This window comes from Lates calcarifer, linkage group LG11, assembly GCF_001640805.2.
Source record: "Lates calcarifer isolate ASB-BC8 linkage group LG11, TLL_Latcal_v3, whole genome shotgun sequence".
In the NCBI taxonomy this organism is placed as follows: domain Eukaryota; kingdom Metazoa; phylum Chordata; class Actinopteri; family Centropomidae; genus Lates; species Lates calcarifer.
Window position 1 is genome coordinate 7,919,185 of NC_066843.1, and position 24,750 is coordinate 7,943,934.

At 42.0% G+C, this 24,750-nt stretch overlaps 1 protein-coding gene across 1 annotated transcript; it reads right to left on the reverse strand.

Moving 5' to 3' along the window:
* Positions 1 to 64: 64 nt before the first annotated feature.
* Positions 65 to 23,576, reverse strand: camsap3 (calmodulin regulated spectrin-associated protein family, member 3). Its single transcript, XM_018704570.2, is given in 21 exon segments — positions 65 to 2,438; positions 2,575 to 2,693; positions 2,814 to 2,932; positions 3,373 to 3,466; positions 3,580 to 3,872; positions 4,118 to 4,242; positions 4,338 to 5,000; positions 5,002 to 6,105; positions 6,107 to 6,328; positions 6,331 to 6,469; positions 6,563 to 6,635; positions 6,931 to 6,986; positions 7,086 to 7,119; positions 7,218 to 7,302; positions 7,395 to 7,534; positions 7,615 to 7,753; positions 8,580 to 8,612; positions 8,989 to 9,075; positions 9,329 to 9,469; positions 16,036 to 16,298; positions 22,870 to 23,576. Coding segments are annotated over 21 exon segments (4,362 nt in total). The 5' UTR covers positions 23,003 to 23,576; the 3' UTR covers positions 65 to 2,138.
* Between the last annotated feature and the right edge of the window lie 1,174 nt (positions 23,577 to 24,750).

The window sequence follows — 24,750 nt, forward strand, 5'->3', positions numbered from 1 at the left end:
AAACATAAATAATGCCAAAGAAAATGGGAAAATAAACATGTAAATGAAAAAAATCTAAATGACAATGATTTAAAAAGGAGTTTTATTTTTCTGGTCCAGTTGCCAAGGATAGTCATTTTATGAAATGGACATACATAATGTGCTGGCACAGATTTGATAACAGAGGAGAAAGAAAACATAAATGTTATGACACCTTCTATGAAATGAATGAGTGACTTACCACCCTTACCAAAAAGACACAAGTAGAAACTGAAACTAAACATCAAATGCAATATCTAATGCAAACCAAATAAATACACCTCTGGGTGATGTGGGGATTTCTAGGGGAAGAATTGCACAAAATCAAAATATAGTGTTAAACTACCACATTCTACTCTTTACAAACACATAAATACAAACATCCAATTATTCCATATGCACTCCTCCACACACACTTTTAATCATCTTATTTACTTATTCTAAATGCTGCTCTCGACATGTTTTTCACATCTGCACCGGAATTTCATTCAAACAACACAATTGTTGGAGGCAGTCAGTGATTAAAAAGAGGACAGCTGCACCATGGCAGCTGTTGTAGTGCTAAAGACTGAAAAGGAAGAGGGCCAATTTCCCACAAATCTTGTGGTGATATTGACCTGATCACAAGCAAATGTAGGGTCAAGTATTTTGCTTCATAGCATGGACTGGCAAAAAAAAAAAAGTTTGGCGTTTACATTCCCCCAGTTATACATGAAGGAGTCTCTATAGGAGACAGGGGAATGATGAGGGCTGTTACAGTTCGCAATTATCCTTCATAAAGAAAACTGCTGTTTATATGCCCGGACACGCAAACAGGGAATCATATAATAGGAAACAGACTCCTAGTGACCTAAAGGATTTATTAATCCCTAGACAAAAGGTTTCATCAATTTTCAGCTGTTTGACAATTTCTATTGATTCTCATTCACTCATTCTCATCTCAAACATACATCTCACTAATGCTCAAGCAGCAGGCTAGCTTATTCATAGCTTACAAAGGTCAACTTACTTTTTACAAATCATTGTCAAAAAATCAAAGTAATCAGCATTCAGTATATATTAAATTAGCATTGATTATCTTTTTCACACAGAGCTGTGTCCAAGTAATGATAAACATGATAAAGCCCTCCTTCATGTTTCCAGTATTGTTTTTCAAGGTAAGCTCAGATAACATTTCAATTCATCACATGTTGAAAATGAGAAAGCAATTTAAGAGGAAAAAGTCACATGAATGTCATTCTTCTTTCAGCTCTCAAAGGCTGAAGCGATTTGTCCTGCAAAAACATGTCAAAATAGTATAAAAAAAACATCCAGTTGTCTACAGCTGAAGGAGAGTTGGCGTGGAGTGCACAAACTATGGGGGCACAGGCAGTTTCTAGGTGTGCAAGTCCACTGACAACCACAGTAGCCACCACCAGTGCAGCCCACAGATGAACCATCCACTGTGGTATTTTCTGGTCCTGACCAACCAGTAAAAACACCCCTGAATGGAATGAGTGGTTAGTGTGTGCCCTACATTCATATGAGAGCAGTGTTACCTGCTGTTAATTTTCAGCTGAGATCTCCTATCAGAACTGAGAGCTGAGCCACTTGTCTCAGTAGACTGGAGAGAGAGTGAGCCCTGGAAGAAGAAGAAAAGGCAGCAAAAGGAAAAGCAAGCAGAACTGAGAGGGGCAGGAACTACTCTGGCCCAAAATACTGTTGTGCGGGCAAAGGCAGTATGGTTGTGTCATCTTTTTCTTACCTAAGAGTCACAAAAATGACTCTGGGGTGGGGTAAGGCAAGGCATGGGGAGGCAGGGTGCAAGGGAAAGAGAATTCTTCATCCTGACAGAATCAGTTGCAGTACATTTTACAATCTAGGGCCAATCAGAAGCTCTTGAAACTATTGTAACTACATTGGCTGAATGAGTGAGTGATTGGCCCTTTCTCTTGGCATGTAGAGTTGACTGGATTGTTCTTGGGGTCCAGGTTGATAGCTCAGTCATGCTGTCCACTGCTAGTCTAACTGAGTAATGAACAATCTCAAGTGCCTCACTGGCCAAAATACATGACAGAAGGCAGTAAAGTTGGGAGTTGGTTCCCTGAATGGTAACAGCTCTACACATCTTGTTTATGTCTTTATTTGGGGGTACCAAGCTTTTTGGGAGTTCCTGGGCGCTTTTGCCAAAAGTGACCAGGGATGGTGAAGGCGTCAACACTCATGGACATGGTTTTGGACGGGATGGCCGTGAACTGCTTGCGGTCAGAGCTGTACTTGTAAATGGATTCTACCATCTCAGGTGTGATGATGCGGGGGCCAATGCCAGTGAGCCGCACCATCTCCTCTGTTTCAGGGTTCATGGTGTAAACTGCTCTGAACTGACAACTGGAATCTCTGAAGAGGATGAGGAAGTGATTGGCCGTGCTCTTCTCCATTTCCTAAAGAGGGAGAGACAGACAAAGAAACAACAAAAACATAAACACAAGTTAAGCGCAGCTGAAAACAGAAACTGTCACTTATAACCTAGTTAGGCTGGACCTCTTTGTTGGACTCTGACACAGCAGGATGCCTTACCTCTACAATCTTGTTTTTCTGTGGTTCATTGACCTTGCCGGCCAGACAGCAGCGAGTGATAGCATTATGGATAATGAACTTGTTGGACTTAAAGCTAGGCTCCTTGTACAGCTTTGGTCCTGCAAGATACAGCATTTCCAAATATCACAGCCCAACCAAACAATGATACAATGATTACTGGATTAGTTTTGTTTTATAGTTTAAGACAAGAGGCATATAGTTTGGAACATATCACTGACCTGTGTATTCTGGGATTGAGGCAGGGGAGGAAATAGTGGAGCCATTCTCCCAGTCCTTATCTCCGTTCTGAGAGCTTGTTCGTCTTGGTGACATTAGCCGGGAGGGAGAGTGTGAACGACTAGAGGGAGTCAAAAAAGATTTTGGAGAAGAAAGTCATTAACTGACCTTGAGGCCATGTGTATGCTTTTGCCCCCTATAACACTGATAAGAGTAACAAGGACCTGTAGTTGGTATACAATCATAACACTCACACGTATTGAATACCTTCATATCAACATTTTGCAATTGCACTGGCAGAAAATATTTACAGTTTAATATTTATATTTAAAAAATATATTAATAATAATGTGGACATGATCAACAAACATTTTTTGTACCTATTACTCCACTTAATAATAATTTAGTGCCATATCATAACAATATTATATTGATACATTTTCCAGCTCTACTTAGTAGATCTACTTATCTGGCATGAAAGACATGTTTTACTTCTTTGGGATTTGAAATAATCCGGACACTGTTTTTGGCTGTATGAGCCACTGTCAATGAGCAGGTTACCTGGGAGACTTCCTCACAGATAGGCCTCCAGAGTCATTAGCCATGGAGGACAGGTTCATGGTAGAGTGAGAGTACACTTTGTTCAGCTTGGTGCCTAGATGGAGGAAAAGAGGAATGGAAAAATAAATTATACTGAGAAAACAAATACATGTGAGTGTAGGAGGAAAGCAAGTAAGACCAGTGTGTGTGAGAGTTACAACTATTTACCCATGAAACCCTTGACAGGGCTATGAGAGAGGACGGAGTCGTCTCTGAATACAGTCTTAGGTCTCTGTTTCTTGACACCGCGAACTGTGGTGGGTTTCTGCCTCAGCACCTTGTCCAAGTCTTCCATGATTTTAAGCTGCTGTCTCCGTTCATACTCCTGCCTAGTGAAGTCTCCTCTGCGTTGGGGAGTCCCTTCTACTGGTGGGGTGCGTGATGCTGGAGGGGTGCCTGGGGTCTGTGGTCTGTCCTCACTCTTGTTCCCCCAGCCCTCGATGATCATCCACTGAGGCTTGCTAAAAGTGCATAAAGATAATGTGTAAAACTTTCAACGTGTGACACTGACAACAAGGAGACTGATTTGACAGGTAACAGCAACAATAAATCGATAAACTCCTAATCACCATCAGTTATATGCTGCAAAACATGTCTACAGCAATGTTCAAACTTTACAAATGTGACCAATAATAATGTTTAATTTCATTTAATGTAAAACTCAAAATACTACAGTCCTAATTTGTTTATGAATGCAGGATCTCACTTTGATTCTTTTTCTTTTTCCTGCTCAAGTTTGCGTCTTTTCATCTCCTCTGTTCTCTTCTGCTGTTTCTCAAGCAAAGCTGCTCTTCGCTGGGCCATCTCATCCTCTGGTCGCTCCTTGTCATCCTAATAATAAAAACCAGAATAAAAAGGCATGAAAGCGCTGACCTTACAAAAACAGCATTCTTAGACACATAGGGTTAATATAATTATTCACCTACCTTGAAAAAGAAACCAACCCCTCCTTTCATCTCTGGCTCTGTCCGGTCACTCATTGAGTCAGAGAAGGCATCGGGTACTTGGTCATCCTCCTCCCCATCTCGCAGAGCAGACAGCGAGATCTCAATCAGGCTACTGCGTTTGCCATTCAACATCCCTGCCGGAGCATCACTTTCGAAGGAGCACTCCGATGGGGCACCAGAGCTGCAGCCCCCACCTGCAAACCCTTCCCTCTTAGCTGCGTGACTGTGCAAGGATCCTACCTCCAGGTCCATGCTAAATATACTTTGATCGTCATTGGAGCCAACCTCTGACAGGGCATCATCTGCGGCTGGACGGGGAGTTGGGGTAGGAGTTGGTGCTGGGGTCAGTGTTGGAGTGGGAACAGGAGTTGGTCCAGTTGAGCGCAGCTCATCTAGGCTGCCAGAGTCACCGATGGAGAATGAGGATGAAGTCTGAACTTGGGACTGCATAGGATTTACACGACGAAGGTGGGGGATGCGGTCCACATTTTGAGGTGGGGTGAGAACCCTCGACAGGGTTGGAACCTTAATGTCCAAGGGACGACTGTGTTGGTGTTTGGGGCTTTTAGGGGGAACAGACTGGGCTCTACGATGGACATGAGGAGATTTAGGGGGAGTGGTGTGGTTTGAGATTCTACGTGACTGGAGACGGAGAGGAAGAGGCTGAATTTAAATCTCGGGTTGATTCTCGAGACATGCGTACAGGGGGAGGGGCTGGGGTGGAGGTTTTAGGGCTGGCTGGAATAACCCAGGATTTGTTGTTGGAGCCTGCAACTTTCTTCTTCATCAGCTGGTTCTGCTGCTCGGTCAGCCGCTGCATGTCGTTGTGCAGGGAGCTAAGAGCTGCAGTCAGCTTTGATACGGCGTTATTGTAGTCCCCGAGTGGAGCTACCATTTTCTCACCAGGTGTCCCGGAGCCCTTCTCTCCTGGTGTACCTGCCTTTTCTTTGGAGTGACTAACCTGTTTGTTGAGCTGAAGTCCCCCTTTGAGATTACCCTCATCCTCTACTGAGGGGCGCTGTTCATCTTGTTCCTGCTGCTCTTCCTCCTCCATGCGAGCTAGCCTTTCTTCCAGTGTCAAGCGAGAGAGGTCTTCTTCTGTGGATGAGGTGCTGACCTGGCCATCCCCTCCCTCTCCCTCACCTTCACCCTCACGCTGCTCCTTCTTCAATTGCAGGAAGGCACTCTTTCCAAGTCTTTGCCGGTGCTTTGCAAAAATGGCCTCAATGCGTTTCTTCTGGGCTTCAATGGCTCTTCGCTTTTCTTCAAGCCGAGCTCCCAGTTCCGTGACCTCATTATTGAGTTGTGGGCTCTTGTTAGGGCTTTGTTCAGACTTTTGTGCCCATGTAGTCATCTGAGGAGAAGAGGAGTCGCTGGCTTTGGGAGGATCCATTATCTGCTTCTTTTTGCGTTCTGCAAAGCTGGTCATCTTCACACCACTGTCAGACTCCTCTTTTCCATGGCCCCTAGCAGAGTGTGCACCAGCAGCTGGTGTGGTTGGAGTGGACTGGGCCTTAGGCATGTCCTCTGATGCATCTGAGTCCACACTGCCATCTCTCAAGACTGAGTCATCATCTCGTGAACACTCAGAAGTGTTCCTGGTGCGAGTGGGCTCCCTGGACTCTCCTGTGGGCCGGTACATCATTCCTGAGCGTGTAGGGGCAGAGCAGCTGATGGCGGCTAAGTTGTTATTATGTCTAGAACTAGCAGGGTCATCGGGAGAGTGGAGGTAGAAGCCATCAGGAGCAGCCATCAGGGTGTAAACGAGGCTCCATTTTGCTCTCGTTGTGGATAATTTGGAGAGCCTCTTCAATGGTAGGCAGCTCCCCTGTTTCACTCCCTGCAAGGCCATTCTCCTCTGCCAACCTTGGAATACTTGGAGCCTGGGTGGCCCAGGAAGCTCTCTGTGGGCCGTTGGGGCCAGGTGGTTTGCTAAGCAAATGGCTAAGGTCTTCAGGAGGGGTGTAGGGCAACCCGGGTTGATGTTTTGGCCTGCTGGGTTGAGTTGGTCTGAGCTCACAGAGCGGGTTATTACAGGGTTGCCCATCACAATGTCCACATCACTGTCTAGGCCAAAAGGAATGCTGAAGGATACTGCTGACAAGGGGCGGCTAGGGAGAAGAAGACGGAAAAAAAAAAAAGTATAAGTACAAAAACAAGTACAAAAGACAGTGTTTACTTGTTACTGAATATATGGGTCGTACCTAAGGGGTTTCTTGCTCCATGTCTTTCCAACTCCTTCTATATGAGACATTGAGGTAGACTGAGTCAAAGATCCTGAGTACAATGGAACACATACACAGACATGTAAAAGCATGCACACCACACAAGGATGCACACCACACAGGGATGCACATATCAACAAAACAATACACCAAGAAAAGGAAAAAAATATGTACAAAAGTTTCAAATATTGATAAGAAGTAAGAAAACAATAGTAAAATACAACATGAAACACCACTAAAACACAAACAAGCACCAAGGGAGGGAAATAGGTGAACCAGACAGTAAAATAATCATCTAGACAACATTGTAGTTTGATGTCGTGATGAGAGGACAGTCTTGATTTTACCTGAAGCAGGGGAGGAGATGGGGAGAAAAGGCTTCTTGAAGATAGAAGGGGAGTTACTGTAAGGCAGAGAAACAACCTTTCAGTTCAAACAAACGCATCAAAAGTATATGCCAGATGACTAAAAAAGCAAAATAATACACAGAGAGCTTCTGTACCTGTTACCACTTGGTGTTGCCGGTGTGGATCCATCTAACAAAAAAGAAAACACCCAATTAAACTTTCTAACAGATATTCAATGTCATGATTTCACAGTATTGACAAAGTACCACAAAATTAGTGACACTTACCCAATGTGTCTATTGGCTGAACAAATTCTGGCCTTTGTACTTCAAACCAACTAAGCAGCTCTGCTAGGAAGCTCAGCAAGTTGAGCTAAACAAATCACACAGAATAAATCCGGCATTAAGAAGAAAATACAGTACACGATTCAGTCGACTGATGATCAGCAGTGTGAATATAAGTACCTGAAGCTCCTGTGGTGTGTATAGCATGTCCTCCAGTGCCAAGTGGCAGCAGCACTTCAGACAGCTGTCACAGAATTCACGGATGAACTGCAGATTGTACAGGCTGTCTGCTACAGACATGGAATCCTTCATACAAACATCTTACAGGGAGAGAAAAAAAAGTGTTACAGGCGTAAAAAATAAGTACCAAAAAGTTAGTGATTACAGTTTTTGTTGGTACCTTCAAGTCTTAGCAGGCCAGGGCAATAGTAATGTATGACAGCAGCAACAGCACAACCACTGGACAAGTCTTTGACTTCATTCACCACTGGAAAGATGGGCTTTTGTTTGGACTGAACTTTATCCTTCCGGTAGCGAAGCTAAATAACAACAACAAAAAGAAAGAGACAATCAAATACTGCAGTGTGACCTTAAAAAAGGTTTGTATGTAAAATATTTGGCATATTAGTTAATGTTAAAAACCACCATCAAAGGCAGGGTTTCCAAACATTGGTCGATGCTCTTAAGTCTATATGCATTGTGATATATAACAGGAAATGTTTTAGAAAAAGAACTGTAGTATGAATGTGAGAAAGAGGACACATAAAAGTCATGCTAATGTGTGCAAGAGACAGCTTAGGTGAACAAATGATAGATGCAAAGGGAGCGACCTAATCAGAGCAGAAAGAAGGAAGGTTTTGTCAGTAAAAAGTGGGACGAGTGAAGGTCTCAGGAGGGAAAGAGAAGAGGCAAGAGAGAAAAAATGTTTCAGGTCGGACTACAGTATGTAGAAAAACAGCACACTGTCAGCAGGGACCAGCTGACTAGAAGCCTGTCTCTGTTAAACCCCGTAGCCTTTCACACACAAACACACACTGCTGTCACACACACAACCAGAAGAACTGGTCGTACATTGTACACTCTCAAGTGCCTGAGTATCAATTGTGAATCATGCACCACTCGTGTGTCAACAAACAATGCCTTTCACGTCTCTGTCATGCCCCGCCCTGTGACATTTATTCTGTGACGTGCAAATTAATGCAGACTAAAAGGTGAGATGATGCACACTAGCATTCTCACACCAGCGTATGGAGGAAAAAAAAAACAAAACAAACCTGACCATCAGATATTTGCTGATAAATTTGATGAAGACACTGGAGGGATGGAGGGACAGGGGGAAGGAGCAGAGGAAAGGAGGGAACTTACAGGAACAAGTTTCCAGTACCAGCGAGTAGGACACTGTCAGAGAGGAGGAGGGACAGGAAATAGAAAAAAGACGGGGAAGTGGAGAACAGGAGCACAAGGAGAGGTATTAAGCCTACAGTGGAAGAACTAGACAAAGAAGAGGAAGGGTTGTGATGACGGCAATTTCTTGACATGACAAGACAACCTTGTTGACAAAACAATGACGCTGTCCTTAACTTATTGTGCCAACCAGTACTTGTTATTCTTGTAGAGTGAGAGTGGGTAAGGACCTGCAAGAGCAGCTTAATAGAAGGATGTTTTTTATAGCACTGAGTACATAATCCTAGACAGATTATCATGTGTCTTTGGATATAATGATGTGTAAAAAGAGAGAAATACACTGGAATACACTATGTAATGCAATACTCACAGAGGGCTGCACAGGTTGGGGCTCTGTAATAGCCTGAGAGGAGTCATTCTGCGATCCTTCAGTAAGTTCTTTCAGCTTCTGGTTTAACTGAGAGCATGACAAGAAGACAAAGCAGTTAATAGACATCGTCAGGGACCTGTACAATGAGTTGTTACGTTAATAAAATGTATCAAATTAAAGATTAACAGCATCCTAATTTCTGAAGCTAAACAGTCACTAGGTCATCTACAACAGAGGGCTTAGGAAGATATTGGTCTGAAAAATGAGACATTTCTGATTTCTGTCACAATAAAGATGTGTGCTTCAAACAAGCATTGTTTCTCTCTGGCTTGCTCCTTACCCCGTTAACCCAATGAAGCAGAGCATCCTCCCAGCTGGAAGCTCCACCCAGCAGCTCAGCAGAGCCACATGTCTTCACCGCAGTCACCGTCTCCATGGCTCCCACGGCCATCAGGGCATCTATCACTGCCAGGTGAGCACTCTGCACCAATCACATGGGAGAAACAAGAGGAACTGTCAGAGGTGGGACCATACACAGTGGAGACCACAGAGCCCAACAGCATAAATCAATTACAGCTAACACAATAATGCTGGACACTGACATTTGCCTGACTGCTCTAGCAGAGCATTGCTTACTGCAGAACAGAGATCGCCTCTTACAGTTGCACCACAACCAATATTTACAAGCAGCATCCTCTAGAGGTCACCAGAAGCCAGCTGTGAGTCAGCAGAAACACTAACAAAGAGTTCTCAGCAAGAAAACACACACACATCCATAGATGTGGGTGAACTCTGGACCTATGTTTGTACAACCATTAAATCATTAAAGAAGCAATGGACCTGTAATATGATAACACATGGGTTCCAGGACTGTCATTCCTCAGCTGCTTTCCCCTTATTTGCCTTCTCTACAGCATGCTTCCCTTTTCTTTTGCGCAGTGAAATGTCGCTGTATGACTCATGTGTAAGAGACTGCAGGATAAAATGAGGTGTTGTAACTAGATCACCAGGAAGCACAACAAAGAACAGACTTCTCTGTAAGAAACAGGTGTTCCATATCTTTTCTGCATTTTCGGTGTATGAATGCGTTTTTGTTTTGCAAATTGGATAGAAAACCTACTTAATACGAATATAGTTTTTTCCGAACACCTGTACAACAATCAAACAAAAACACACTTACAAATACTTTCCATTCCCAAGCATTTGTATCCTACGGACATTTCCTCATACTTGAGAGACCATTACTGTGCTCTCCCTAATGGCCAGAGCCCATTAAAATGCACCACCAACATTATCAGCTCAGTCAGAGAGAACAGCTTAACTCTATAAACCTGTTAGCTCATTAGAAGTTGTGCTCCATTCGTGCCATGGACCTGAAACCGACAGTGCTTTATATACCTAACCTTCGCATTGCTCTAAATGATTCAGATATTTAAACCGTTTGCATGCACATTTAATTCATACAGACAAGTGGCAAATAACAAATTAGTTCTTGGGTTTACTCATGATAGCTCTCCTGTCCTTTGCCTTCTTTATCCTTATCAAGTCTACATATTTAATATATGACCCTTCTATCTTTGTCTCCTTTATCTGTGTCACTTTTAGCTGCCATCCAACAGCAGCACTGGGGCCCCTCTCTCCTCACTATTGGCTAACTGCAACAAGCTCCTTGTTCTAATAATTCATTTTGGCCAACAGAGGGGACAGGAAGGTCACAAACAACACATTCCTGTCATGGGGCCACTCCTTCAATCTCCAATCTTCAGTTTTGAGCCTAATCTGTGCAAATCAGTGCCTGTTCCCTTTCACTACTTACAAATTCCACTTTAGAGGCCAGACATTCTTACTCTGGCCTCTTACGTTGCCCCTGATGCAGGCTGGTGGCAGTCCAGCTGCGTGCATGAGCCCTGTCTGCATGTCTGCCTACTCAACCCTGATGTAAAGTGCTGACCTGGACAGACCTGCTGCTGGGGCAGGAAGGGTGGGCTATGCCAGCAAAGGCTTGTCAGATAGCATTGGGCCAAGCTCTCTGGATCTGCTGCAGTTGGTCACTGGGAGCTGTGTGGCCCTGGCTAGCCTGCCCCCACCCCCACCCCACCCCTCCCCTCCAAACACTGGTGCCAATAGTAGAACCGCTACTTATATACTGTATGTTCAGTGGAACTGTCTTTAGTACAGAATGGGTCAAATGATCAGATATAGGGACTAGGTCTTCTCTGAGCTATCCACAATCTGACTGATCTGACTGATTTAAGGCACTATTGCTTAGCAGTGATAACTGAAACATGGTAGGGACGGACACAAATTTAACTGTATCATCAATGTTCATACTGCGAATATATAAATATATCACATTATCATCCTATAAATTTTTCTAGTCCAAAATAATTAATCTGAGCAAACAAAAAACAGTTAATTGCATTAAACACTGATATTGAAAAAATACTCTCATTAATATTGAGATATTGACTTCAAGCTTTTTTGCACTAATCTCTTAAAAAAAAGATATTAACCCCAGTGAGACTTCCTGATTTAACAAACTAGCATATTTCTGAGCCCTACAATATGGGCCAACTAATTTTGAGCTAAATTCTACCAGTAGCTATGTTTGAAAAAAAGTGATTTAAGGTAGAACTATTTTTGCATTTGGCCACACAGTGTAATCATAGGTTGGATCTTTTGTCACAGTGTGAAAAGAGACAGGATGACTGAGAGAAAAAGAAGAAATGAACACGAGAGAATGACAGACAGACAGGGTGGCAGACTCTGTTGTCACACAGTCCCGTATTTATTCAGTAGTGGGTAATTCTTGACAAAAAGTACAAAATGAAAGGGGAGGAAGGGGGGCTGCTAGTAGATTTCCCCTTGCAGACCCAGGAGAGCTCGCTAAGCTAAATCACAAGTCTCTCTAATGAGAGGGGAGAGAAGAGCAACTCATGAACACACAGTACAGAGCCTGCCAGATCACCATAACAACCAACCAGCTGACCCACAATGCATCTCAACACAAGCCTGACCGCAGCAGTGCTCCGTGCTCTTGGCTTAGCACCGGCTCTGTACTCGGAAACATCCAGCCAGCAAACAGTTCAAGCACTCCTCAAACCAATGTGACACAGAGAGGAAAAATTAATACCTCATCAATTAACCCCATCAACACTAACGCCTTATGGCTTTTTTTGACAAATTTGCTTACATAATTGTGTCAACGATGTGCAAAAGGAATGCAAAGGTATCTTGTGGATCAGAAAGTGAAATTATGGTGAGGGAAAAATCTGATTATGTCTGAAATATGACTTAACCCCATCCCCCTATCCTGCCTGGTGCCTACTGAGGGGGGAGAAACAGGGGGATCAGGCAGGTCTGGGGCCCAGCGGGGGATTTTGGGTGAGAGGTTATATTGTTATATGAACACTCATATGAACCTGAACTGTATGTTTATGCAAGGAAACCAAGTCTAGAACTGCATTACACCAGTTTTGTTTAACATACAGTAAGTAAGTTCAATCACTGCTCCACATTAGTTTCCCATCAGCAAAGGCCCATAACAGAGCAAGTAGTATAAGATGATGGTTAGTGTTTCTGATAGTCTGCCACTTCTATTTTCAACTAAGCTCCTGACTGATGCTCACTTGAGCGGAAACCTGCCAACACAGCAGTATGATTTAAGACAAAGTGTCAGTGCCTTTCCAAAACCAACAAGGGACCAGAGGAGGGTTAGCTGCATTATGGCTACATGACTTACTTTGTCACTGTGGGAACAAATGCTTAACCCTTTTTTCCAGTGCAAGTGTTTGAAACTGATAATATATGGTGATATCCTACTGTCTCAACCAACAATTGATGGAACAAAAGCTGTTACAAATCTGATGTTGTGAGAGGTGGTAGGTGCATGGTGAGTCAGTGGTCATCTCTGGCGTGTCATCCAGTCGTGGATGATGACGTTCAGTCTGCATGGCAGATTATCTCTAATCTTCACAGATCTTTATCCTCAATCTCAGGAGCTATGGGGGCTGGGCTACCACCGGAAGGACAGTTACCAGTAGGAAACATATACACACGTTTGCGGCAAGTCAGGGGTGGAGGCAGCTGGAGGCTCCATTGATGATGACCATTTCAAAGAGGCCCAAGGATGTACCATCTACAAAGCTTTCCTTTCAGGATAACCCTAGCCTTTAAAGATGCTGGTGCTAGTTTGGTTTGCAGGAGCAGGGCCACTGACTTACAATTTCAAGAACAGGGCAAACACATACTCAATACTTTTTAAGTGTTGAATTAACAAAATCAATGTGCGTTAAGGCTTAATCTTTATTTTTGGTTTTGAGCAAACTATTGCAATGCACCAAATAAATGATCAATTATGACAATTATTGTTATTATTATACAAATTTACTCAGCTTACACAAATTATTAAAAACTGAATCTAGAATTGTGAGTAATATGGCATATCTCACATCAATTACAAAGGTAGATTTTCAGTCCTTCATGTTTCCAGCTAAATTAACAGGTTATAGAAATAATATTTATTTAATAATTAATTACAACAACAAGTTACAAAAAACAAGATTAAGTCTATGTAAATAAACACATCTTGCCTCGGTATCTGAGCCTTTTTGGTGGAAATATTTCATTTTAGACAAGAACCTCTCATATTACATACAATTCAGTGGAAAATAGGACTTTCCAGTTGTCCTAGATCACACAGCTCACACCATTCATTTTCTTCCTGAATATTTCTGAATCTAACTATTAACTAAGAAATGTCAAGGTCCAAAGGCAGGGACAAAGATGAAATGTTTCTCCATCCTCTAGCAGCAGCTTATAGTTTTGATGAAGTTAATTACTGTAGTTAGGTGAGCTATGGTGTGTCTGTCTTTGCCCTACTTTGATCATAGCACCAACTGTGTAGTTTTACAGAGAGCAGGTCACTGGTGCTCTGTACCAACATCAGTGCAGCAACCCAAGCCAGAACAAAAACACATTTTTATGGGTTAGGATAAACCTACATCCGTGGATTTACACATGAGCCAAATTTCATAATCATTGGCAAGGAATGGCAATAATATAAGATGTGTGATGTATCAATAACAAATTGAAAAGTCATCAGCGACACATAGCAGGCCAGATTAACAGTCAGCAGTGTTCACCTGTCAGCAACAAGCATGACTCAACGTACTTTATGTAAATGCACTGTATGTTATCCTCTTGTTTGACACAGATAAGCGAAGCTGTAATATACAGCAGTGCTGCAGCAGATTGCTGCTGCTCCAAAGCCGTTTACTGGCCAAGACCCACATTGATGCCCCATCCTTCTAATGCTGCTGCAGCATGACCCACTTTCCTTGCTTGCCACACTGTAGATACAGTGCCAGTCAGCGGCAGACAAGCTCAGAGAGCAGCCTAGGGCCAAGAGGCAGCTGGAAGACACATATACCAACATAGCAAACAGCAAATGCAACATTAACAGTAACAGCCAAAATAGGAGTTTCATGATTACATACACATATATATATATATATATATATATCCATTAAAAGCCTTGGTGGTGCTTTGGTGTCACATCTGTCAGTGCAGGTGGTGGTTCACTGTTCACTGGGGTTTAAAAAAACAGTCCTGCACAAAAAGGACAATATGACCTCACGTCCAGTGCAAGTGGAGAGTGAAAAGCATGTGAAATGCTTTAAGCTGTAGATTTTAGCAAAACACTAAAACAATGGACCATGAATATAGCACCAATGAAAATGACTGAGATGGATGGCTGAACACTTAAAGAGATACTAAAACTAACGTTGTCAGATTATGACTTGACTTACAGTGTCTTCCATCTTTATCTGAACAAAACAACCAAAATGTCTGGTTCCAAAGCACAACTCTACCAGTGATAACATTAACTTTGTCAGCTTATAGCTACACCACAACAGTACATTACCCAGCATCCTAACTGTCATATCAGCAAGGTTTACTCCTAATGGTCACACAGTGTCTGTACTATTTAATTAACATAATGTAAAAAATGCATGCAAACCTTTTCAAGCATTCATTTAAGCATATCATCTCAACAGCAGTGCCACACCTGCTGCAGTGGAGCAAACTAACAACACCACTACCCATAGAGATCCCTAGAGACTCCCTGCCTAGCTTTCAAAAACAGTCTGTATGTGCATGAACCAAGATGGCTGGGAAAATGCAGTTGTTTACAATTTTGTGAGAAGGATAATCTGAATAAAAGGAGGGTTTGTTGGAATATTTCAAAATTGAGTTACAGTGAGGACTTGTGGAAAAATAGCAAATGTTCCATTAGACAAAAAAGCTTCTGCCTCATTTAGACTATTATGATTCTTTAGAATACTAATTTAGTTATCTGTGGGTTTTCAGAGAGAGAGAGAGAGAGAGAGAGAGAGAGAGAGAGAGAGAGAGAGAGAGAGAGAGAGAGAGATCCATTGTCAAGGGCTAAGAGGACAAACCAGTTTCTCTTGATTTAACACATTAAGCCAGTCCAGACTATTCTCTCAACGTAGTATCTAAAGTTTCACTAGAACTGTTTAGCCATTGTTCTGGTCTGGTCCATCTATTGTATCTAGATGCTCCCTCCCTCTCACACCCTGGAATTAAAGTAGTCATCCCTTGTGTCACAATAACTACCCTAGTCCTAGCAGCTGGATCAACTCATCCTCTCAGATCAGCTGGGGGCAGCGTAGGGGGGATGGGGGGTTGGGGTTGAATGAGTGGGGGTTTTTTGATGTCCTTTAATCCCCAGAATCAAAGCATAAACAAGCACAAGCCCCTATATGAACAACCAAGCCCACTCAACCCCTTCTGTTTTTCTAAAGACTCCTGGATAGCAGAGCATCTGGTTCCACTGGAGAGAACACTTGTTAACCTTGTTAACATAAAGCAGTTCCTACCCAAACAACAGTTCTGACGTTTCACTGAATCAACCCATGCAGGTCACAACCCATTAAATTAGTTTACAGCACCAACACCTGTGTGTTTACTGTTGACATAACCTAGTAAATTCTGTTGACCCCTATAAAAGCAACATAACTTTACCATTTTGATGGGTTTATGTCGGAGGTCTGCATCAGTCACTAGTGTGTCCTTGTCTTTGGACACTATGCCTTTCTGAGTGAGGAGCTCCAGCAGGGCAACGTTGTCTTTGGGCTGCGCCTCGGCTCCGCTGGCCCCCAGTAACAGGCTGTAGGTCCGGCAGTAGAGTTCGGAGGACTGCAGAAGTCGTGTAACTGGCGGTTTAAGGTGCTCCTGCTCATACTGGTCACAGTAGAAGGGGTCACGCAGCTCTGCAGGGACATTTTCTACCAAGAGAAACACATACAGACACATACAGTTTGATAGGTTCCTGGAGGACTGAGTACAGAATTGGGTACAAACAATGTGTTATGATTAAGTTCTGAATACTCTAAAAATGGGAGGAAGTTCTCTCATTAGCAGTGCCTTCATTTCCTCAGTAAAAGATCATCATGGACATGTTCTGTTGTTGCTGGTTTGGAGACCTGCTTTCTACCAGGTTCCATGCCAGATTAAGACAGCTGGTGTATACCCTAGGGCTATAATCATATGAGTGAGTAGAGCAGAGCAAGCATCAAGGTCAGTGGGGCATGATGAGCTCAGAGGTTGGCATCTGCAGATTACAAGATGCTCTGCCACTTGTTTCTTCCCTCTTTTTTTTTAAACCCCTTGCCTCATTTTTGTACAGTGCCTGTGAAAATTAGTCTTTCAGATCTTTACAGAGATTTCAGATGCAAAAATCAGCAAGCTGATTGAAATTTACACCATCAAAAATATCAAAAACAAATGAAAAAACTAAGTCTATTTCACCTCAGAGAAAGTGTAGCAAGGCAATATTGTGCCATCAGTGGCAATCAGAAGATTGCTAAATAATCTGTTCAGACTGGTCTTTCTGTAAATAAGATGGGCAAATCTTAAAACACTATCCTAAACACAAACACTTGACACACCCTCTGTGAAACTGGTTTCTCTGCATCCAGACCAAACCAGCAGCAAACTCAATAGCCTGTGTCTCTGTGCAAACATACTGGAATAAGCATCTCACTGTTTTAAAGGGCCTTCGGGAAAAATGTTGACAAGCTGAAATACCAACAGTCTGCCTGAAAAGAGAAAGGACAAACTTAACAGTAATGTGTGTTTATGGGTGCCTAAGATTGTGCCTTAACAGAGAAACAAAGGTGTTATTACAAGGGAGGTGTCACTATGTTGTTGTATCATTATAAAGTCATGTAATAGATTCACTGACATCAGACAACAAAACAAAACGCCTAGCTCCAGGGGTGAGACAATGCCCTGTTCTCTGTGTCTCAGTCCATGATGGCTATAGATGTTACACAACATTGTCAGTCACACCACATGGCCCATTTTGTTGTAAATATGCTCCTGTGTACCAAAACTACAATGCCCACTTTACTGCTGTAAACACTGCGACACACCAACCAAAACGTACACCTTTAGTCTTGAGTCCATGATAGAAAAAAGCCTTCCCACGATGACGTGTATAAAGGAAAAAGAAAAACTTCGCCAGAAGGCAAAGCAGGATGCAAATGCCACTACTCAGTGAGATGAGAGAGATCGATATGAGCATGATTTCCCTATGAGACAGTCTGGCCATGAATAATGACTTTGTGCGTCACATACAGTATATCACAAAATAAAATTGTGTACAAATTTGAAGCTGCAAATCCATACACAATTTTCCAAAACAATGTACCTCCACATCAGAAACAGCAACAATCACTGGATAGAGCACAGAACTAACGAGAAAAAACTCAAAAGGAAAAGGAGGAAATAAAAAGAATGATAAGCTGGCAGCCTTAAGTGTAACAAAACCCAGCAAAAATGAGTGTGAAGTCTCCATAATTTTGACATCACTACATCTCCAGAAAAATATTTAGATCAAAAACACAAGCGTGTGTTTGCATAAACTCGAGCAACTCTGTCACTCTCACTGGCCATGAGGTCAGCGCTTATCTACTGAGTACAAGGGCAAAAGTTAAAAGTGTGCAAAAATTAGTAATCTGCTACCATATTATTATAGTGGGTGTGCAGGGAGATCACTCCTGAAGTAGAGAGGTTCAAGCAAACATTTTCCATCTAATGAGGAGATTATGACCCAGTGACTTAATCCCTACCACCTGCAGGAGCTCTGTGCTGTAGCCGACCCTGACCTCTTACCTTTTTGTGTAGAAGGAAAAACCAAACAGAGTTTTTTCTACAGCAGTGCCATGTTGTTGCTACTGTTAAATTCACATTGTGATTATTTTCACAGATACTACAATGATTCATGATTTTAGTGGCAATGGTAATTTTTTTTTTTTTTTACCTTGATCAAAAAAATTGCAGCACCTACAATTTAGATGCTGCACTCGGCCATATTGCAATTTCACTAATATTTTTGATTAACTGTTCAGCCCTATTTATTATCATTACAAAAGTAAACAGAGAAAGACTACAGCACTATTTCAGTTATATGTCCAATATTAAGTTATGTAAAATTAGCTAAAATCTTAAGAGGTGAAGTGGAACCGATGCAGCTTGCCGTCGTGGCTGTAGTTGGTTCAGCCATGTTAGCTCCTATCTGTGCTGACCTGCATTGCTTGATAGCCTGCTGATAACAGGAGCCATGTGTCCTACTTCATTGACTGATTGAGCTAGCATGCTGGTCATGTCACAGACATTACCACACGTGTCTGACAGTAATCAACAAACAAGGAGCAACACAAACACATCCAAACCTGAAATCAGCTGCAGTTTAAAACAACCCGGCTCCGTTGGGAGAAAAATATTAGCCAAGAGCCCACCACTCACCCCTTCTCACTTTACATTTCACTGAAACAATCATTATTGGGTTTCAGGAAGGTTGTCACAGTAACAGTGAGCACTGAGTAGCACTCTCTATCAATAACATGGGACAGCAGTTTGAAAAACTTGCTGGATTTGATAATCTAAACTGTCAGGCTGCTTACTGGAACCCTTCAGGAACCCTGGCACAGATTAAATAATTCATAAGAGCTCAAATATGCAGAAGTGTGCGAGGTAAGCATCAGGAAGTTCCAATGACAAGATAAGCCATTTCCACCCCTATGTCACGTTTGGGCATCAGTCCATGCCTGCCCAATCAAAACCTCTGTGACAATTTTCTTTTACTATACCACACGAAGAGAACTTTTACAAAATCAATAACTCAGAATTACGCGTGTTTTGGTAAGGCTATCGGCAATAACTTCAAAATCCTGCCTGGAAAATCGAGGTATAAACATCCTCATCATGTGGTGGAAGGGATCAAACACAGATGATTATCCACTCTCATTTTTAGAACAAAGCAGGCACTGTTTTGTTGCCCCAAAATCTAGCGGCGGTTAGAGGCACTATGTTAACACCCTACCCTACATGTGACCACTAGTTCTGAGAGAAATGCTGATGCCAACATAAACATTAAACTACAGCTTAGACGTCTTGGACAAGACTGCAATTTGATATGTCTGCACGTTAAGACTGTACTGTTCTACTTACAATAACAATATTGCCTAATTTCAGCATGTGTGTGTATAACTGTGTATAATGAATTTATCAGATAGTGTCTATATTATCTAGAAACTTTAACTACACTGATTTCTATGCATCTCACCAATTGCTTAAAGTGATGAATATACATGCATGCACATAAATAATGCTCTTGTATTTGATCAATGAGCCAACATCTGACAGCACATGCACAAAAAGAAAAAACACACTTCAAGCACTACAGATGAAGTGTCCCATCTCCATAGTCAATCGCAGGTCCACTTACCATAAATATGCCATCCCTAACAGCCCTGTGTACCCTGTAACACATCACCACAGGCAGCGCTATAGTATGACATTAGTACAGTAGCCTTAAATTGCATTAAAAGGTCAGTGTGCACAAGAGGCTCATCCTCTAGACAGTGTGTAATTACATTATTTGTGCTTTAGAGACTAACAGGACAACACTGGAATACAGAGTGACCAAATGTGCAGGATGCATTTGCTTTGCAGAAGTCTCCTGAAGTTAGATATCAACTCCCAACCAGATCTGCGTGTACTGTTCTGTAGCTCACTCTGATCTTTGACCTCCCTGTGTAGCGTGGCAAGTGACTTCTGTTACAATCAAGTATCACATTATCTTGAAACACACTTTACAACACAGTAATTGTATAAAGGCGTTTACTCGAGTCTGAAACCTAAGAGTTTCACATAGTACACCAATAGGACTTCCTACCTCTAAAGCAAACACTAAAGGCAAGACAACATCCTCGTCAGGTCCTTGTCCCTTGTTGACTCACCATAGTTACAATGACTGGGAGAGGATGAGTAATCATTCCAATAGGATTCCAGTGTGATCAAAGCAGCTTTGTAGCTAGGTGGGGCTAACGTGCTAAAGAAACACATGGTTTGAAACATACAGCTGATTTGGTTTCACTGCTAGAGGAAAAAAAATGAGCAGAATACCAAATAGACTGATGACCAAGACAGGGAATGGGTCAAAGCTGTTTTGGAACTGTAACTGGATCATCTTTGTGAACATGTCAGTTTACATGAACACATTTCTCCCAAGCCTACTACAAACAGGTGAAACAAGAGTTTCTGGTCTCATTCCAGTGTAAAGGCACAGACTAGTTTGACTCACCCTCAAATTGTCTTTCAGGTTATCTGTCACAGCAACTACAAGGGCAGATCATAAATTACATCCTTGTCTAACCACTTTTCCTTCACCTACGTTATGCATACATTATATGTCAAGGCATTACAAAAGATCATTAGTTACTTCTGGTGTATGAGAGGATGAAATGATGAGATTTCTTGCTGCTTCTTAACAGTGCTATTATTCAATTAGCGTAATGTCACTGGGTGAATCAAACAGAGGCTATAGGAAACTCCTACTTTGTGAGTAGTCTATTGGTGGAGCAAGGAGTTGAGAGGATGGTATAATCTCATTTCCATTCAAAAAGGATGTTTCTGTGTTTCATTGGCTTAAGGTGATGGGGAATAAGTGTTGCAGGCCTTTTCTTTAGCATTTAGAGAATTTGAGGTTTTAGCACTATGTCTCAAACTGCTATACTTATGCGCATAGTTAACTTTGTGTTTCTGTACTCTGTGCACTTGTTCTCCTAGGCCCTGAAACATTTTTTATGCTAACATTGGTATTTCAGTCCAAGCCTATAAGCAGCTTTCAGATTAACATGATTGCACATGGATTTGTTTTAGGGTAGCCTATATAAGACTAGATATTTTTTATTCAGGTTTTTTTTTTATGTTATTAGGCCCTTGCCAGCTCCCTTAAAAGCTAATGTCTAGCATTTTAGCATTCCTCAGAGACCTGGGATGTATACAGTATGTGGTCCATGTGAAAATGCATTTTGTACTGCAAAGACTAAGAGATTAAAAATGTCAACTATTGTCATCATTAGGTTAATTGACCTGGAAGAGCTGAGGACCAGATGACCTAAGCTGGCTCCTGCTGTGCTATCTGTTGTTCTGCCCAGCTGAGTTTCTGGGAAGGCACTTGATGATGTCATCTTGCCTTTGCAGGAAACTATCAGTGAGGCCATTGAGCTGATTAAAACAATAACTGCACATCAACACAGTCTTGGTCCTCATATTCCTGCAGCTTGGCATGAAGGGTGACTTTGACCAGAGGGCGTGGTTGAGGTGCTAAACAGAGCACACAGGGAAAGCAGCAGCCTGGAGCCCTGGGCCCAAGGCTTGCCTGAGATTGTGTAACACTCAAGTCATGTTGTTAAAGTAAAATAGAATTCACTTCACACCCTTTCTTTACTGAGTAGCTCCAGCTTATGTTTAAAACCTTGACCATTAACCTCAAGCTGAGCATCTATTTACATGCATGTCTCATGTGTTTCTTTTAAATGTTCTATCTTGTGGTGTTTTAGTAAATGTAGCCGTGATTAGATTGATGTGTGTACTCCTCTGGTAAAATAAAGTTACAATAAAATGAAAAGGAGCATGTCGTCAAGCCTTTCTCCAAACAGGACTGTTTTGGTGTCCTCTTTGTGAGATCTAATCTTTACCACACAGGGCTCTACGACAAAGGGACCTGTTATCACCTCGGGGTCAGAGCTGACGCTGACTTGGGTCAAGAAACCTTGGAAACTTTGTCTTATGATACCTACGCTCTGTGCAAAAACAATAAAATTACTTAGGTGGGTGTGTTTTGCATCATGGTTGATGCAGGATGGTTTTTCACAAGCGCCTCTTGAGGTTTGCTGACTAAGGACATTGTAAGAGAAACCCTAATAAACTGCAAAGGTAAAACAGTCTGTACAGTTTATTCACTCAGTGGACAATGAGCTATTGCATGCAGCTATTTGATCTTAATCATGAATTGCTTTCAAGTGGGGCTGTCATCTCTGAGAGTAAAGAACGGTACTGAAAATCATCTACGCCCCGTGTCCCATATTAAAAACAGCAAGATTAAAAACATACCCAGTAGCCTGCAATTTCTGACTGAAGCCTGGCGGCTAGAAATACGACAAAATGGGTTAGCGTGATAAGGCCTAGGGAGGAGGCCTGTTTCTCTGAGACACACACAGCCTACCTATAAAATGTGACCACCCATTGAGTGAGAACAAATGACATGTGTCAAAGTAAAAACAAAAATGCATACAGCGCATGGTCCCCCTTTCATATGCTGTTCTTTGTGCTGAAAATCGCTGAGCTGTACACACACTGCAGTTCCCCTACATGCATGTGCGTTTCGCTACACTGTTGAACAGAATATAAACATATTTCAGGACAATAAAAGGATGGTGGTCTTCGTACGACCTATCTGGATAATATTATAACTCAACAGGCCTGCAAACCTGAACTAAAACCTACCTGCGCTGCCGTAGGACTTTGCCAATAGCCATCCGACACTTGCGCATATTTTTGCTTTAGTACAGTCATACAAATCCAATGGCTTTATGTCTGGGACCACAAAAGTCTTCCTCATGGTAGGGGAGTCCACCATAGCGAGTCTGTGAAAAATGGGAAGCGGTGATGGCAAAAAAAAGGTCTACAAGACAGTATAAAAATATTCAAGCTATCATTCTTTTAGTAGGCTATTCCACACGACCGGGGCTTAGATTACGGATGTGGGTACGGGATTCGTTGGGAAAATATCCGCCCCGGAGCTGCTTCCAGTTCAGTTAATGTCCGTTTCTGTGTGGTTTTAAAGACGAAATTCCGGTTTAAGTACGCCTTACAACCACACGAAGCCCCGACCCTCCAGGTTGAAAGAGAAAACCGGACTATTCTCCTCGTTTTTGCTCTTCTTCGTCCGCATTGCTGTTACCCAGTTCACTGTACGGGGATCCACTGAGAGACAAACCGATGACTGACTACCAGGTGCTCCACACTGGCATCGCTCACTCATCCCGCCGTCCAATAGAAACTGAGCTTGAGCAATGAGGGCGGGATCTCTCCTATGTGAACGCAGACAGCAGAAGAGGTGTGGTGTGACTTTTGCTACAGGTGCATCTGCTGGCACTCAGGTGTACGCCTGGACGGACACCTTTTAACTGGGAAGGTCAAACAGCTTAAAGTGACCTAATAATAGACATTTTACCGCAACACAAATTGTATAGAGTTGATCCTTTATATGTAAACAATGACCTAGAATTATTCAGATCCTTCACTGAAGTTGCAACACTGCAATGAAAAAATTCTCCAATACATGTATTCTACTCAAAATTTACACGTGTAAAAGTATTATCAAAGGCATTCTTCAAACACAATATGCAAAGTTGCCCCCTTCAGTGTTGAATTACTATTACTTATGTGTTATATATATGTGCTGTTATGTGTAAGCAGCATTTTCAGCATTGTTTGTTTAGCTGGAACTAATTTATGCTATTTAATCTGTAGTGAAACATTATATTTTATGAGTTGACCTAATGTTTTGTGTGTGAAATAGAAGTGCTGGTAACTATATAGCTGTCTGATAAATGCAGTGGAGAGAAAAGTATGAATCAGAATAAATTGGAAATAACTTAATGCCTTAATTGTACAAAGTTACTTTCCATCACAGATGCTGACCTTACCTGTAGCTGCTGAACTCTGGCTCCATATCAGTGACAATTTATCATGTAGGTTTGAGCAGTGCAGATGAAACATGTATAAGTTAATTACATTTGAAATATAGTGTCCATGACAGTGAAAATTTAAGCATTCACTTTACTGGTCTGTCAGGTGGGTTAACACCACAATGCTTCAGCACTTTTGCAGTGGCCAAACTCCCACCTGCTTTAGTGGTGTTACTTTGTGGATGACCCTGACCACTGACCTCTTGCAGATGGAAAAAAACAAAAAACAAAAAACAATAGAAGTTTAGCTCTAAAATCACTGAAGCATCACATGTATTTTTGCAACACTAACTTAATAACTAACCCCCCTAATTTAGAAACATTTAGAAACCTCTGTAAACATGACACCTGAGTAGCTTGTATTTGTAAATAATTTTAACTTTTTGTCCTGAATCAAAGCACAAGATTAAGCCCTAAATGATCATGCAATGCAATTTAAACATGTTAATTACTCCATTATTTGTAGCCCAGCAACATGCAGAGAACATATGATAGTCACATTGTCAAGGATTTAATTAGAGCAGAACTATTCATATCAAGTTCTGATTAAATATCTGTTGAGATACTGTCTGACATCATGGCTGATTTCTACCTAACACCTGCAGATATGGTTATTTGTTTGTATACCTTTCTA